Genomic DNA, 15547 nt, shown 5'->3' with positions numbered 1-15547 from the left:
CCTGCCCCATCCCAAGGAAAACGAAGCTAAAAATAAAAGTAGGTACCAAAAAGTCACCATGGGACCGAGGGCCAGGCTGCCTTCTGCTGCAAGGACATGTGCCTGCAGCATCCCCACTGACCAGGATTTAGCCACAAGCTCAGCTATCAATCCTCAGGTTAACCTCGTCTTCACCTGATTCTCTGGGCAGCTGTACTTTAATACTAGAGGTTCTCTTAAAGCTATGCATGATGAAATTGTTTTGTTTTTTTAAAATATATAATTCCTGCTCTCTCCCACATTAAGAATCAAGAGTTGAATCACTGAGCTGAAATGCCTTCCCCCTTTGTAACCCCTTCCCCCACACTCTTGGCCTCAATGGCCAGTGGGAATGTCCACTGTAGAAAATGTATTAATGTTGGTCTCATGCAGGAGAATAACCTACAGAGTAATTAACAGGACTTGGACCTGAGGTAGAAGGTCGATAGCAGGGGCTCTTCCTTGAATTAAAATTTAACTTACCCTTTATTGCAACCTACAAAAGCAAGTAATGAGCACTAACATTTTTATTTCTTTTAAACTGTCATTTAGGCTGTAGAGGGGATAATTACCTATCTCTAGTGTAGTAAGGTTTTATAACCCTTAGTAAGGCATTTTCTAATTTAATATTTTTACTATATTATCATAAAACCTGTTTCTGGGGGGAAAAATGATCATGGATTAGCAGCCATTTTCCATAAAGACAGTGTGTGTGTGTGTGTGTGTGTGTGTGTGTGTGTGTGTGTGTGTGTTAGGATTTGGCTTATTTATATGTGATTCTCCTGAAGAGACTTAAAGTATGCATAGTCTATTTGGCTGTGAAATGTGACCACTTCAGTGCAGGTGAGGTTGAAACTGTCCTGAATGACGGTGGTGTACGTGTGGAATAATGCAGCTCCATACGTGTGCACCCAATGTTTCCTTCAGCTCCACAGTCCCTCCTCACCGACTGCAACACAGACCAGCATCTTCCACGCTGTTACCTGGGCAAACACTGTAGAGCATACTGAACCTGCAGAGGATCTGTGTGGGGCTTGGATTTGCTAGGTCAGTAGCTTGCAGCATCTGGGATTCTGAGGGAAATGGACCGCTGTCACCCAGAATGCTACACTCCCCCGACTCTGGCCAGAAACCCCCGCACCTCCAAGATATGCCCGAGCTGTACTCATCTGTCCCTGTGACCAAAGGCAGGCGGACGGCAGAGGGAAAGCAGCAATGCCACTGCTCCCTAAAGAAATGTGTACAACTTCCAAAAGTACCTCATATTCTCCGAGCAAGTATTATACGCAGGAGTTCTGAACAGTCTTCCCAATGTGCCAGAGGAGACGATGTCACCGCTTTCCTGCTTAAAATTATACACATAATGTGCCCTTATTATTTTGAAATTGTTCATTTGTTACTTCAATGGGGTGAGAAGGTAGTCTCCCTACATGTACAAGACACATCCCAGAATGCATCCTGGTGCCCCACTCCTTCCTAATCCTCCCCACTCTGCACACTCAGGACCCTGTGCTGCACACAAAAGTGGTGCAGCGTTTGTTCCTGCTTACCGTAATCCCTTGGACATACATTCCAGAATCAAAGGATGAGGGAACACACAAAGGGAGAGGGAGAGGAAGGGCTCCAATCCCAGCACTGCTCACGTCTAGAGGAATCCCGACCCAATCCGGATCCTCCTGAGGCAGTAGGAACACAAACCCATGACCGGCGTGATTGCTGATGGCAGATGTGCTCTTAAAAATTACTGGTGAAGTTACAATGTGTGCCTTTTTATACATGTTGTGCTTTGAAAACGGTTGACTTATTAATGCTGTGGAAGCTTATAAATGTGCACGGTCTCTGACCTCAGAGAATAACACAAAGATATAATAAATGCCTGTTTGACTTTGTAAGACTTCTGGAGGATTGCAGAGGTGTGATGAGTGCCCATTTCTCTGATCCAGTGCTGTGGATGGCAGTGCTGAGTTGGGAAGGTGACCGTAGCCAGTGAGTCTGTCTAGGACAAACCATACCATGCAGAGAGACACATGAGCATTCTACCTCACGCTGACCCCGATTCAGCCGTTTGGTGACCAGGCCCTGTCCCTCCAGAGCCAGGAGAGGAACAAGGCTGACTGTTCTTCCTTGTGGCAGTGTTTCAACTTTTGATGTCTTCCCCTAACTAAATCTGTTCTTTTCTAGGTAAAAAGAAAGAGTTCACTCCATTTCTGCTATGACAAAGTTGGAGTTCTCTTGCCATCCTAACCAAACTCCTCTCAGCCCTCCAGTTTGCCAAAGAACGGGCAGCAAGGCCCCTATACCCTCTGAGCCAGTCCCGACACGCCCAGGGCAGCCTAGTTAGCGCAGAGCAGGGCTCTGCAGCCTCCTTTGTTCTCAGCACACCCTCCTCCTGCCTTCACGGAGCTTCCTCTCTCTTCTGATCTGCCCACCAATATTCCCAGCATTGCAAACATCAACAGAAAAGATACTGGCCAATTACCATGGGCATGTGCTAATGCCACCAAATGAAGGGATCCTCCCAACCCTGACCCCAACCACCTGACAAAATCTTTCACTTAATCTTTCCTTCCTCTGCTTCTTCTGACCGGACCCATTCTCCTCTGTGTCAGTGACTCTACAGGTGAGAGGGAGGTGTTTGAGAAATGTTTCTATGACCTGAAGAAGGAAATACATAGACCCAAATGGCAAGCAACTGCCCAGTGCTCCTTGGGGGCGCATGGCAGAGGGTAAAGCTATGCAGTTGCTGGAATGGGAGCAGGACACACTGGAATCCGTCTCTCACGAAGACTGGGCTGTAGGAAGGTGGTCCAAGAGAAGAGAAGACAAGACAGAGCTCTTACAGGGAAGGTAGTGTCATCTGGTCAGAAGGACATGCACACACTATGAGCGTAGACAACTTAGAGTCCTGAGTGCAGCGGAAAGGTCCGCTCTTAGCTCTCCCTCTCTCCTCCCAACCTACCCCAGCAACAAAAGGTGGAGCACAGGCTTCTTTCTTTGAAATCTCATAACAATTTCATACCAAAAACAAAACACACAAAGAAACAAAGAAATGAGGGGAAAAGAAAAGAAAGCAACCTTTTCTCACCTAGGGCTTATTTCTTAACAGGATCAAGCTAGCAAAGTAGCAGTGACTCAGAGAACACCCGTCTGTCACTAATTACTTAAATACGGATACAAGGCAAATCTCCGGACGCTGGCTGAAGCTCCCAAACAGCCAAACCGCGACTTCCCCAATCGGCCACAAGGTGGCAGCACACAACGCACTTCTGATCGGACCAGGCAACCAGCGAGGCTCGCAGCAAACTGAGCCCATAAATTACCTAGTGTGTCTGCTGTCATCACCATCCTCCCAGCGCTTGACGGAGACTCTAGGTCTGTTCCAATTCTCTCTTTTGGTTGGGTCAGAACTAGGTCCTTCAAACCTCTGCAAATGCTTTTAGCCCCACAGCTTTAAATTACCAATGGTGACGTGTGGCCTCTGGCCTGTCTCCTAAAGATCAGACAGACGGAAGATTTATAAATGTTCAAAGAAGCAGGTTCAGGCCCCAAACAAAGGAACTGAAAGACTGGGGAAAGGAAAGAGAAGGAAAGGGGGTAGAAGGTGAGGAGAGAAGGAGCGGTAAATTGGTAAGGTTTTCTCCTCACTTACGCTCCCTCCCGATTCCCAAGTCAGTTTACAAATTCACTCCAGTGAACAAAGGAAGAGAAATACTTGAAACTTCCATCATCCTTACCAATAGCTTCAAGACTCTCAGATTCTTTTAAAGAAAAATAGTTTGCCTTGGTATCGGATTTGCAAAAACCTGAGGGTGGGGTGGAGGGGAGGAGTGCTCTTTAGACAAAGGGGACATCCCTCCTTCCCTGTACATTAATATTCCACATTCCTGGGATGATTTCCACTTTCACAGTTTGACTGTTTTATAACAGATCTGATGCGAGAGAAGACAAATGGCCTCGCAAAGGAAAGACGACAAATCATCTCACTGCTTTTAGCAGGGTTTTCTCTTTACTTTATTTATTTTTATTCTGTGGCTGAGCTGCAGCTCTCTGCCTTGCTGGAGATGTTTAATATTAACGTCAAGCCGCTGCGATCCTGGCAATAGAGTTGGCCGGTGTTGTGTTTACGGTTTTGTGACTGCTGGCTTCAGGAAGATGAAGCTCCTTGTTCAAACAGCAGCCCCTCTAACAGCTCCTGCTAAAAGCGATGGGGGGGAGGGAGGAGCAGGAAATGCTTCACTGCTTGGACGTGAATCACTTCCTCCACCTCACGGAGGTGAGGCTGACACTGGAATTACATTTGTATCCCTATCAAGGCTGCTGCCCGGCAAGGCAGGGGCCTGGGGTGGGTGGTGGGGCGTGGGGGGTAGGAGGCAGCAGATGCCACATCTCTCAGCTCAGGGTAACTTCTACTTTTAGGGGGTCAAAATACATGGAAATTAGTGAGGGTATTTACTGTCAACCCGCAGGGTTCCAGCAAGGACTTCTATTACTTCTGGTGATAAGTTAGAGTTATTTTACTAAAAAAACCAGCACCGATTCAAAGATAAAAGGAGCAAGTACCCAGCAAACGCACACAGGCAGTGACTGCAATGCCATGACCCTTTGCAGTGAGCACTTCTAACTGCTGACCAGCCTATGTTCCACCTTCTCCTCCCTAAGGTGCAGGGGGTCTTGGGTTCTCCTGGTCTCCTCCCTCTTTGTCTTTTTTACCTTCTCCTAAATTCTCTTCTCTCCTGACACCCTCCCCTGGAGTCTCACCCACACTCTCAGCTCTAACATCTGTGTGTGGAGGAGGAGGCCCAGAGCCAGAGCTCTGCCTCCTCACCTAGACACTGAATCCTGCCCCCTGGCCCTGCAAGGCTAGCCTGTCACCTAAACTATCATTTCTGTTCATAATGACAGCAAATTCTTTGTTATTCACGTCTTACAATTAAGTGTTTAATGACAGGAAGCTATAAACAGTTACAGGTATCAATACCATATTTTTTTTATTAAAAAATAAAATCCACCCAGAGATAGGCTCTTGTTTAGACAATTTAAATTGATGCCCTTCATCTGTTCATCTTTGTGGTTTTTAATAGTACTCTTCAAAGAACTTCCCCTCTCCTCTGTAAATCAGAGAACAATTTGGGAAAGGGAAGATTTGTCCCAGACACCTGCTCGGTAAACTTTCCCAGGATTTGGCCATCCCGACCTCCTCTCCCCCCACTTCACCAACTCATCACTGAAGTCAGCAATTGGATGACCTCGGCGGTTATGTGACTGGCTTTTAAAAGCCTGACTGCTCAGTGCAAAATGAACAGTTTGCATTTCTGCCCCTGAAAGCTGGCGAGTCTATGTTGCTGCAGAGCTGTGCCTCCCCTGCAGGACGAGAGGTGGGCGAGGAGGCGGAATGCTGCCAAGTGCATGTAGGAGAAAATGTGTATTGATTCCTTCTTTCTTATAAAGGAGCACAAAGCACTGAAGAACAATTGCTCTTCTTTGCAGCGTTTCACATTCCACACGAGACAAAAGGCCCAACCCCCACCAGCCTCTGCGAAGCTGAAAGGGGAGCCAGGCGAGCTGCACCACGGAGCGGGGTCTCCTGGGTGTCAGTGGCCACCACGTTGACCAGCTCCACTGCTGGGACTCCAAACACCCTGGGCCAGACACCTCCCCTGCCTCTGATCAAGTAATTTCCCTCTCTGGGCTGATGTTTCCTCATCTATATTAGAGAAGAAAGTGCCTTCAGCCTTATTTACTTTTAAGTGGAGATGCCCAGAGGGTAAAAGAGTTAATGTTTATAAAGTGTTCTGCTCCCCAGAGGGAGACAATGGGTAGAACACAAGGTGTGGTTATGGCTCATTCAAGACCTCATTTCCAGGTTAGTTATAATAGCTTCTGTTACAAATGCTGGCTTCCCAGCACCTTGAACTCAAAGTACAATGAGGCATGTACTTTATCTAAATATCCTTTTTTTTGGTTGACACTTAATACCAACACTAAAAATAACAAAAGGTAACCAGGGACTATTAAACCTTGTTAATGCACAGAGAGAATCCATTCCAGAGCTGTTTTCTTCTTAAACTAAACACATCCTGAAAGCAGTCCAAAAAACAGACCTAAAGCTTTAATTGTTCATCGCGGCCGGTCTGTGTTCACCATATTTTCCATAGTAACCAACAGTTCGGAGGAGGACAACCAGAAACCAAACCCAGTACAGATAACAGAGCCAAGACAGACAGGAGAAACCCAATGGTATAATATAAAGTTTATAGTGTACACTCTTAGTGAGGGAAATACAAGGGTGTTCATGAAAGATCTTTTCCCAGGGTTCATGCTAAGTAAACATGACCTCAAAAACTCTCTAGGTAAAGGGTTGGGAATGTGGAGTCCCAAATCTGGACTCTTGTTTCTGAGGTGGCCATGAGTGAAGACATGGAGCTGGTCCTCAAGCAGTGCAATATTCCAGCATGAAGACAGCCCGCAGGTGATTAAGGCGCGCCCTGGTGGTGAACGCTATATACGTACATGTGGTCATGCACAAAGTGCTGAGGGAGGGAGCAGAGGGGAGTGTACCATAGGAGCTAGGTGATTTGCAGAAATTTCAATAAATGGCAAGAAGCCGGTGTTCATCCATCTTATAGGACTGTTTGCAAAAATAATCTTACCAACACATTGTAAATAGCCTTATAAGCTGAAAACCTTAAAAGACTTTTCAGATAGCCCTAACCGGTTTGGCTCAGTGGATAGAGCGTCAGCCTGCGAACTGAAGGGTCCCAGGTTTGATTCCGGTAAAGGGCATGTACCTTGGTTGCGGGCACATCCCCAGTGAGGAGTGCGTAGGAGGCAGCTGATCAATGTTTCTCTCTCATTGATGTTTCTAACTCTCTATCCCTCTCCCTTCCTCTCTGTAAAAATTAATAAAATATTTTTTTTAAAAAAAGACTTTTCAGATAGACAAGTAGCCAACTTTTTAAAGATTTGTACAAAAATGGATAGATCTGTGTTGCAAGCGAAGGGACATGATATAATAGAGACATACAGATGTGAAAACTTTTTTTATTTAAATAACTATCCATACGGATTAATTTAAAAGTCCTTCTTACAAACAAAAAGTTAAAAAGAACATTTCATTCTCAAAAATCCAATGAGCAAAAAGAACTATTTTCACTTTATAAAGAAGGAAACTAAGGCACATGAGGACTTTAAGGTCACACAGCACGTGAGGGCCAAGGCTGAAGAATCCTGAATCAGTTCTCTAGATTAGGGAAGGCTGACAGCAACTGGGAAAAGGCGTTAAATAAACTGTTTTGCAAATAATACCTGTGCTACCAACTGCTATATAATAAGGCAAGATACAATGAATCATAATACAGGCATACCTCAGTTTACTGCACTTCACAGATGTTGCGCTTTTTACAAATTGAAGGCCAGACTATCCACCAACAAAATGATTACGACTCACTTTATTGTGATACTTGCTTTATTAAGGTGGTCTGGAACCAACCCTGCAGTACCTTGGGGTATGCCTGTACATTAATCCAAATATATGAGCATAAAACCGTGCTGGTACCAAATAAAAGACTGCAGTAAACATGCATACTACTTTGACTTATAAGTTAAGCATTCTTAGCAAGAAAAAATACTAATAGGTGCTTTTGTGAACTGTCAAAAATGCTGTTAGGAGAAAATATAATAGGAGTTCAGCCTGGCCAGCGTGGCTCAGTGGTTGAGCTTCAACCTATGAACCAGGAAATCACGGTTCAATTCCCGGTCAGGGCACAGGCCCAGGTTGTGCACTTGATCTCCAGTGTGGGGGCCTGCAGGAGACAGCTGATCAATGATTCTCTCTCATTACTGATGTCTCTTTCTCTCTCTCCCTTTCCCTTCCTCTCTGAAATCAATAAAAATATATACTTTTTAAAAATAGGGGTTCAAGGAAGAAAGAGCTCCCCCACTCAGTGGGGGGTAGGGAATCCTAAAAGCCTCCCTGGAAAGGCTGGTGTTGGCCAAGCACTTGAACATGGCAACAGGAGAGACTGAGGTGGAATGGGGTCAGGGGGTGCTCCAGCTTAAGTGAGCAGAATTAAGAGACACAGGTAGGAGGAGTATGAAGTGTCCTGGGGTTGCACAAAGGGCATGCAACCGAAACAGGTGATGAAGAGAGGAAGGTGGCAAGGAGACATTTCACTGCAGGCCTTGAGTGGCAGGTTCAAGACTATATCCTTTATTCTACAGACAATGAAGACTATTAACTTGCTTTAAGTGATGTTTAGGAAAGTTTAATGTGGCAATGATACATAGAACTGGTTACATCAGGCTGGTGGTCAAGAAGCTGTTAGTGCAACAGTCTATGTGGGACGTAAAAAAAATCCATAAGCATATATTGTGTTTATTGTAGGGAGGAAATATATTGTTTCTAATGAAAATAGGTAACAGGTGCCTAAGTATGGCAGAGGTAGAACTATAAGAGCAAACTAACTGAATATACTGGATCAGGTGTCAAGGCTAATTTCAAGAGTTAGGGTCTTTGTAATCAGAAGAATGGTATGATGGTAAGAGCAGGTCTGGAAATTCAGGGATTCACACTAAAATGTGAATGACTTCATAGGCAAAACCTTCCTATATAGAAAGCATCTCTATTAGAAAGGAAAAAGAAAAATCATTTTAATCCAAACAAGTTCTTTGTTTTGTTTCTTTTTCCCAAACAAGTTTTTAGTTGTGAGAGGTTCTGTGTATGTGTACTGGGGGTGGGAAGAAGCAGTGTCCCCTTGGCACATCATTTCCAAATATTTCTATAAGCTTGCTGATTTTCTGGACACAGCGGGAGGGGTTCGGGGCCACACTCCTAGGTGCATAAATGATACCAGCTCCACTACTTACTTGCTGTTTAACTTAGGAAAGTTACTTATTTGCTCTATGCCTCAGTATTTTTATCATAAAATGCAGATAATGTCAAACACTTTAGTGGTTTCTTACACGTATTTAATCAAATTGTATGTGAAGGGCTTAGTGCAGTGTCTGGCATACAGTAAATGCTCAATAAGTGGAATATGATATTATTCAATGTCATGTCATTGCCCATCAGAAATAGGTGGCAGACTTAGGGTGGATAAATCAGAGCAAAGGATGAAGGCACTTAAAAACAGAAATGGTCTACATATCTTAGCAATCTAATGCTGGCTCAGTGATCATTGTGGAAAATGTATTAAGCTGTATAAATGCCCAATGTAAATTAACAGAAAAGACATCTGGCTCCTGCCTACCCACAATATAATATCTATGTGATATTATATTTTAAGTAGAATAAAATAATAATAAAATACAAAAACTTAAAAACAGTAAGTCCTTAGGAGAAACATTTACACTCACTCTAAAGAATGTAAGATACTCTTTGGGGAATAAAAAGGATTCATAATCCTCTGAAGAAGTGATGGGCATGTGACTGCAGGAATGAAAACTACCGTCAAGAATCCCTGTTTTGAGGATTGATTGATCTATTTAGCATTTACAATTTCTTTCTAGAAGATGTACTTTTTATCACTCTACATCCTGTTTGGAACCAAGGCTTCAATCTGAGAATGCAAATTCTCTAGAATTGTGTAACACTGAACAAGCAGCAATCAGGAAAAATAGAGGAAACAATAGTGGTGTTTTCTTTTCAACCCAGGTTTAGAACTCTGGCCCAAGCGATGAGCTTGAACTTGAGAATATTTCCTTTGTCCTTTCTGATGTTATGAGGAGGAAGGTCCGTGCCTCCTATCTCTGTGCTGGACGCCCTCTTTAATGATGATGTATGGGGTCCCTTCCCCTCAGCACTGCTGGGGGCTCAAACATGTGCCACCGCCATCCAGAGCATCAACACGGGAATTATAAACTGTGTCAATCCGAGTTAATGCAAAGCTGTAATCCTCTTTATGAGCATAAAGATCAAATCACTGCCATGAGTTATGTTCATTCTGTAATCTGATAAGGAAGAGAGGGAACCTCTAATAAAAGAGTGATGGGAGCCTTTAATGATGCTGTGGAAGGCAGCAACAGAGAAAATATTGCTCTCGTTCACACCGATAAGATCAATGTTGCATATTCGCCTGGACTTGTTTCACCTGTCAGAACAACCTGTGTCTTTCTAGGAGATAAAAAGCTTCAGAGAAAACATCTGTATCTTAACTGTTCTTGCTTGCAAGTTTTTAACCAACGAAAGGTACTCTGTGGAGGGTATTTCTGGGGTTATTAGCTGTTGTGTTTTCAAATGCTGGGCAAACTGCCCCATGATTCAGTGCCTATTTCTATTACATAAAGGGATAAAGTTAGCAACAGGGGAATCACAAATGGTTTAAGTAACCTCTGGGTTACCAAGTAGGGGGAAAAGAACCTATTCAGTAGTAGTAGAATGTCCCCAACAATTAGGGTACAGACCCACACACAAAAGTGGCAAACCAAAGATAAATCGCCTATACAAACCCTCACCAACAGTGATATTGACAAAGCACTTTACAAGGCTGGATCACATTTGTGCATTTCTTTTCTATAAAACTCCAGATGTAGAATGATAATGTATTTGGTGCTTAGTAGTTGTCATTAATGCATCCTCTCTGGGTTCCTTTTTTAAATGCCAGTACCTTTATGAAAGGAGTGGAAAAAGTGTTTTTTTATTTGGGGGGGAGAATTTAAGGGGCATAGAAATTCTTACTATTCCTATTGACAATTTCTTTAAGGAATGAAGTACCTACAAAATGTTAATATCGGTATCGTTTCTGTAATAAGAAAAAAAAAGCTTCTTAGAGCTCTAAGGGTCCATACCAAAATCAGGACCCTCTTGAAGTAGCAGCTATGCAAGGCAAACACATATTTTCCTTGGCATATATCAAGCTGACTATTCCACGCTAACAGCAAAACTCACCATGCCAACAGAGCAAGCAGTTTGCACGGTTCCCTTTCCCTGAGGCTGTGGCCACTTTTGACCTATCTCTGAGGTCTTACTCAGAATGTGCTTCTCCTACTTGCCACACTAACATTTTACTATCTGATTTCTATCAACACAACAAATGAGGAAGAATTACAAGTCTGCCTCAGAGAGGCTTTCAAAAACAGGTGATTTTTTCCCACAACCTCCAAATTCTTCATTTCGTTAGAACTATAAAAAGAGATAATCTGAATTTTACTTCATACTCCCTCTGGTTTGATAGCACCAGGGGGTTCACGCCATGTAAAGTAAGCTGCTTCTGAAATGTCCTTGATAAGCTTCGGGCCCCTTAATAGTCACAGAAGTGAACAGCACTCGTGTACATCCTGCAAGTGACATTCTGCCCTGTTCTTGGTGGTAACAATGTGCTTAGGGGAATTCTCTACCAACGAGATGGCAAGCCTCTCCTCCTCCTCAGCCCACTGACAACTGTCTCTACAACATCCCGTGATATTTTGGCCTCTCAGTAAAATGAGTCTGAAGGACAAACAGTAGCTGCTCTGGGAGCTGAGCTGTCCCTTGCCAAGGGTACCCAAGAGTTTAGCAAAGCCAAGGGGAGCTGAGCTGTCCCTTGCCAAGGGTACCCAAGAGTTTAGCAAAGCCAAGGGTACCCAAGAGTTTAGCAAAGCCAGTGACCATTTTTAGGCTCACGGTAATATCTTTCCTCACATGCAAACACGTAGACGTGGGCAAAGTGGGATTTCTTTTTCCTCTCAATACTGAGAATGCGTATCAGACCTGCAAGAGAAGCCAACTGCCTACCTCTTAATGGAATAAAGATCTACTGGCCCAGGAATTATATGAGATTAACTAACAAAGGAGACCTGAAGGCACATAAAGGCATTTAAAGCAGTATCCATAGTTTATCTAGAAAGAAAAGCCCCAAAGGGAAATTTGGTAACACAAGGAGGGGTGCAAACTATACTCATTTAATGCTGTTTTAAAAAATGAATGAGGAAAAACAAAAACAGCCATACAGAGGCCTTCACTTTCAAAGCACAAGAGAAAATAAGAGGTCACAAAGTTCTGAGTATAAACATATTCAGAACTACCCACAAGCTGTTTTACACTCAAAGCATTGAACAAAGCAAACAAAAAATTAATAATCACAGTGCTCACCTAAACTTGCAGTTCTACTACTTTACAGGCAAGGGGGAGGAGGGGAACCTGATAGGATTTAGTAGCAAACTAAATATATGCAGATAAAAGGGTTAAATGTACTTTGAGGTATAAAGCTGGCAAAACCCACATGTGCCACATTATAAACAATCAGTTCATTTGGTAAAGATTTATGTTTAAAAATGTCAACCACAGCATTATTTACAACAATTATAATTAAAAATAATTTACATGCCCAATAATTAGTGAATGGCTAAATAAATAATATTTAAAAGTGTATATAGTCATTACAAATTTTTGAATGATTTTAATGGTATAATGTTCACAGCATACAAAGTATTTAAAGAAAAAATTCATAGTAATGGAATATAATTTTAATTATGTAAAAAAGAAAAACAAGAACATACAAAAAGCAAATTAACTCAAAAGACTAAAAGAAAATATTCTGAAATGTTAAAAGTGGTTATCTCCTGTGCATGTATACACACACTTCCTAGTTCTGAATATTCAAAGAGCCCAGTGACAATGAGCACCCCTGGCACCCAGATTTTGGTTTCTAAATACCACAATCAACTGAAAAGAATCAGGGCTCCTTGGAGAAAAACTGATTCCAGAGCTAGGACAGGGAAAGTATAAGATGAGCCTAGAATAACTTTTTTGTGCCAGATGGTAAGGAAGTGCTCAAAGAATAACTAGGAACATCTCAAAAGGACACAAGCCAGCTTGAAGGGGCTTCCATTAATATGGGACAATTTAAAATCAAAATAAACAATGACACCAATAGATTATAATTCACTAAATAAAACAGGAAAGTATGAGTCCATACTGATATAAATGAATGGTAGAGAAATAAGCAATCTTAAAAAAGTATTACATTATAATAGATTAGAGGCCTAGTGCACGAAATTCGTGCATTGGGAGGGGTCCCCTCAGCCTAGCCTGTGCCCTCTTGCAGTCTGGGATCCCTCGGGGGATGTCTGCCTGCCGGCTTAGGGAGTTTGGGCCTAAGCCACCAAGCGGACATCCCTCTCAAAATCCAGGATCACTTGCTCCTTACTGCCTGCCTGCTCGCTCCTTACCACTCAGCTCACTGCTCCTTAGTGCTGCTGTGAGCCTGGCTTCTGGCTGAGCAACCAGGAGGAAGCTCCTGAGTTGAACGTCTGCCCCCTGGTGATCAGTGCGCATCATAGTGACCGGTCATTCTGGTCGTTCCGCCATAACGGTCGGTCGCTTAGGCGTTTATTATATAGACTAGAGGCCTGGTGCACGAAATTTGTGCAGGGGGGGGGAGGGGTGGTCCCTCAACCGGCCTGTGCCCTCTCTCAGTCCAGGAGCCCGTGGGCCTAAGCTGTCAGTTGGACATCCTTAGTGCTGCTGCAGAGGCAGGAGAGGCTCCCAACACCACCACCATTGTGCTTGCCAGCCGTGAGCCTGGCTTCTGGCTGAGCAGCACTCCCCATGTGGGAGCTCACTGACCACCAGGGGGCAGCTCCTGCGTTTAGTGTCTGCCCCCCTGGTGGTCAGTGCATGTCATAGCAACTGGTCGTTCCACCATTTGGTCAATTTGCATATTAGCCTTTTATTACATAGGATTGCCAGCTAATAAATATAGAAGGAATTATTTTTAAAATGGTTATCTGTGAACTAATATTGTAAGTATACATTTCTATTTTTTTTCAGCTTTATAAAGTGAGCATGTACTTCTTTCATAAAAATACTTTAAAAAAAACCACACACAACAATCCTCAACAGCAGCCTGAACACACACAACATAATGCACATCTCTACTGCCATTTTTAAAAGGACAGCATATGCACAAAACCCCTGAACATAAATCAAGTGCATGTGCTGTCCTGACCTGTCTGTCCTAGACAAGAGCTCAGGTGCACTGGGCAGGTGGCTAAAGTTAAAAACAAAACAAAACAGCAAAATCAAACAAAAATCCACCAGAGGCAACATTGGGATGTATGGAAATTTTGTTTTGGTTTTACAGTAATTATGCGAGTGAAGAGATGTGACAAGTACCCTTGCTATGATGCCAATGACAAATGGTTAACTGATAAGAAGAAATGGAGAGGGTGACGGGCTGTAGAACAGGTCAATATAAGGCTGTCATGAAGCCATTTGAGACACATAATTAATCTATTACTCACCTGGCGTCATCATTCATTGTGGTATGGTCAATAGGTGCCATGAAGCTCAGTAGCTTGCTAAGGACATGAAACCTAAATAAAGCAGGAAACAGGCAGCAACATTAGTAACTATTAAACTAGAAAAGGAAGCACATTCTATGAGCTAACAAACTCGGAACATTTGGCTCCAGAGCTGAGTAGGGGACAAAGATAGGCATGTAACACTCACAGCTACAGAACCCTTTTTCCTCCCCAGGAGAAAAGTCTGGTAACAGCACCTTGTAAATGACAGCAGTTCACATGGATCCATTTATATCTCAGCCCCCAAACGGAGATACACTGTGCCCTTAGCAATGTACTAAACGTTACTCCCTTAAACATTACTCCAGATAGTTATACAAATTAGTCTATGTTTGTTCACATATTTCTGTGGGGTAAATTGTGAAACTGCTGATAAGTGAAAACCATACATATTTAAAATTAAAAACTGAGTCAAAATGCTCTCCCAAAGGTTATGTCAATATGTAAGAGTAGCCCTAGCTGGTTTGGCTCAGTGGATAGAGCGTCAGCCTGCAGACTGAACGATCCCAGGTTCGATTCCAGCCAAGGGCACATGCCTAGGTTGCGGGCTTGATCCCCAGTAGGGGACATGCAGGAGGCAGCCAATCAATGATTCTCGCTCATCACTGATGTTTCTATCTCTCTTTCCCTCTCCCTTCCTCTCTGAAATCAATAAAGATATGTTAAAACATATATATGTAAGAGTATAACTTTAGGGTGTTCAAAAAAATGTATACACACACTTTGAATAATTACAAAAGTAGTGTTTATTAAAATACATTTCATTTTCAAAATTGGGCTATCAGCTGTTAAAGAGTGTACATATTTTCTGGGGGATACCTGTATTTACCTAACCTTTTTATATAAGTATAAAACATAAATACTGTTAATAGATATATTTTAGTATCTTAGATTTCACCAAACTTTGGTGTCCATCTAAAAATGAATACTATTCTTGGCTGTGTCCAAAGACAATAATTCACTTTCTGGACAAAGACTATGAACTATACTCCATAGTTGTATTGTCTAATCTAGTAGCCACTGGCCACCTGTGGCTACTGAGCACTTGAAGTGTGGTTTATCTGAACTGAGATATGCTGTAAATCTAAGATACACTGTTTCTTTTTAGTTTTTCAATGTGGCTGCTAGAACATTTGAAATTACATATGTAATACATAATGTGTGTGTATATATGTGTGTGTGTATATATATGTATATATATAGGGATAAAATATATATATATAATTATATATATATATATTAATCCTCC

General features: G+C 42.7%; 1 protein-coding gene across 2 annotated transcripts in view; it reads right to left on the bottom strand.

Annotated features, from left to right (window-relative positions):
* The window catches only part of AATF (apoptosis antagonizing transcription factor), an 86433-nt gene that overhangs the window by 4121 nt on the left and 66765 nt on the right, over nucleotides 1-15547 (bottom strand). The window contains exons 11-12 of one of the 2 annotated variants that reach the window (XM_023756839.1): nucleotides 14239-14310; nucleotides 1278-1360 (exon numbers count right to left, since the gene is read on the bottom strand). In XM_023756839.1, coding sequence (XP_023612607.1) covers nucleotides 1279-1360; nucleotides 14239-14310 — 154 coding nt within the window. In that variant the 3' untranslated portion in view covers nucleotide 1278. Of the gene's footprint in view, nucleotides 1-1277; nucleotides 1361-14238; nucleotides 14311-15547 lie in introns of those variants that run through there. The other variant, XM_006092252.3, reaches the window with a different exon arrangement.

This window comes from Myotis lucifugus, unplaced genomic scaffold, assembly GCF_000147115.1.
Source record: "Myotis lucifugus unplaced genomic scaffold, Myoluc2.0 scaffold_99, whole genome shotgun sequence".
Classification (NCBI taxonomy): Eukaryota; Metazoa; Chordata; class Mammalia; order Chiroptera; family Vespertilionidae; genus Myotis; species Myotis lucifugus.
Note: the sequence above shows the minus strand (reverse complement) of the source record. Positions and strands in the feature narration are given on the sequence as shown.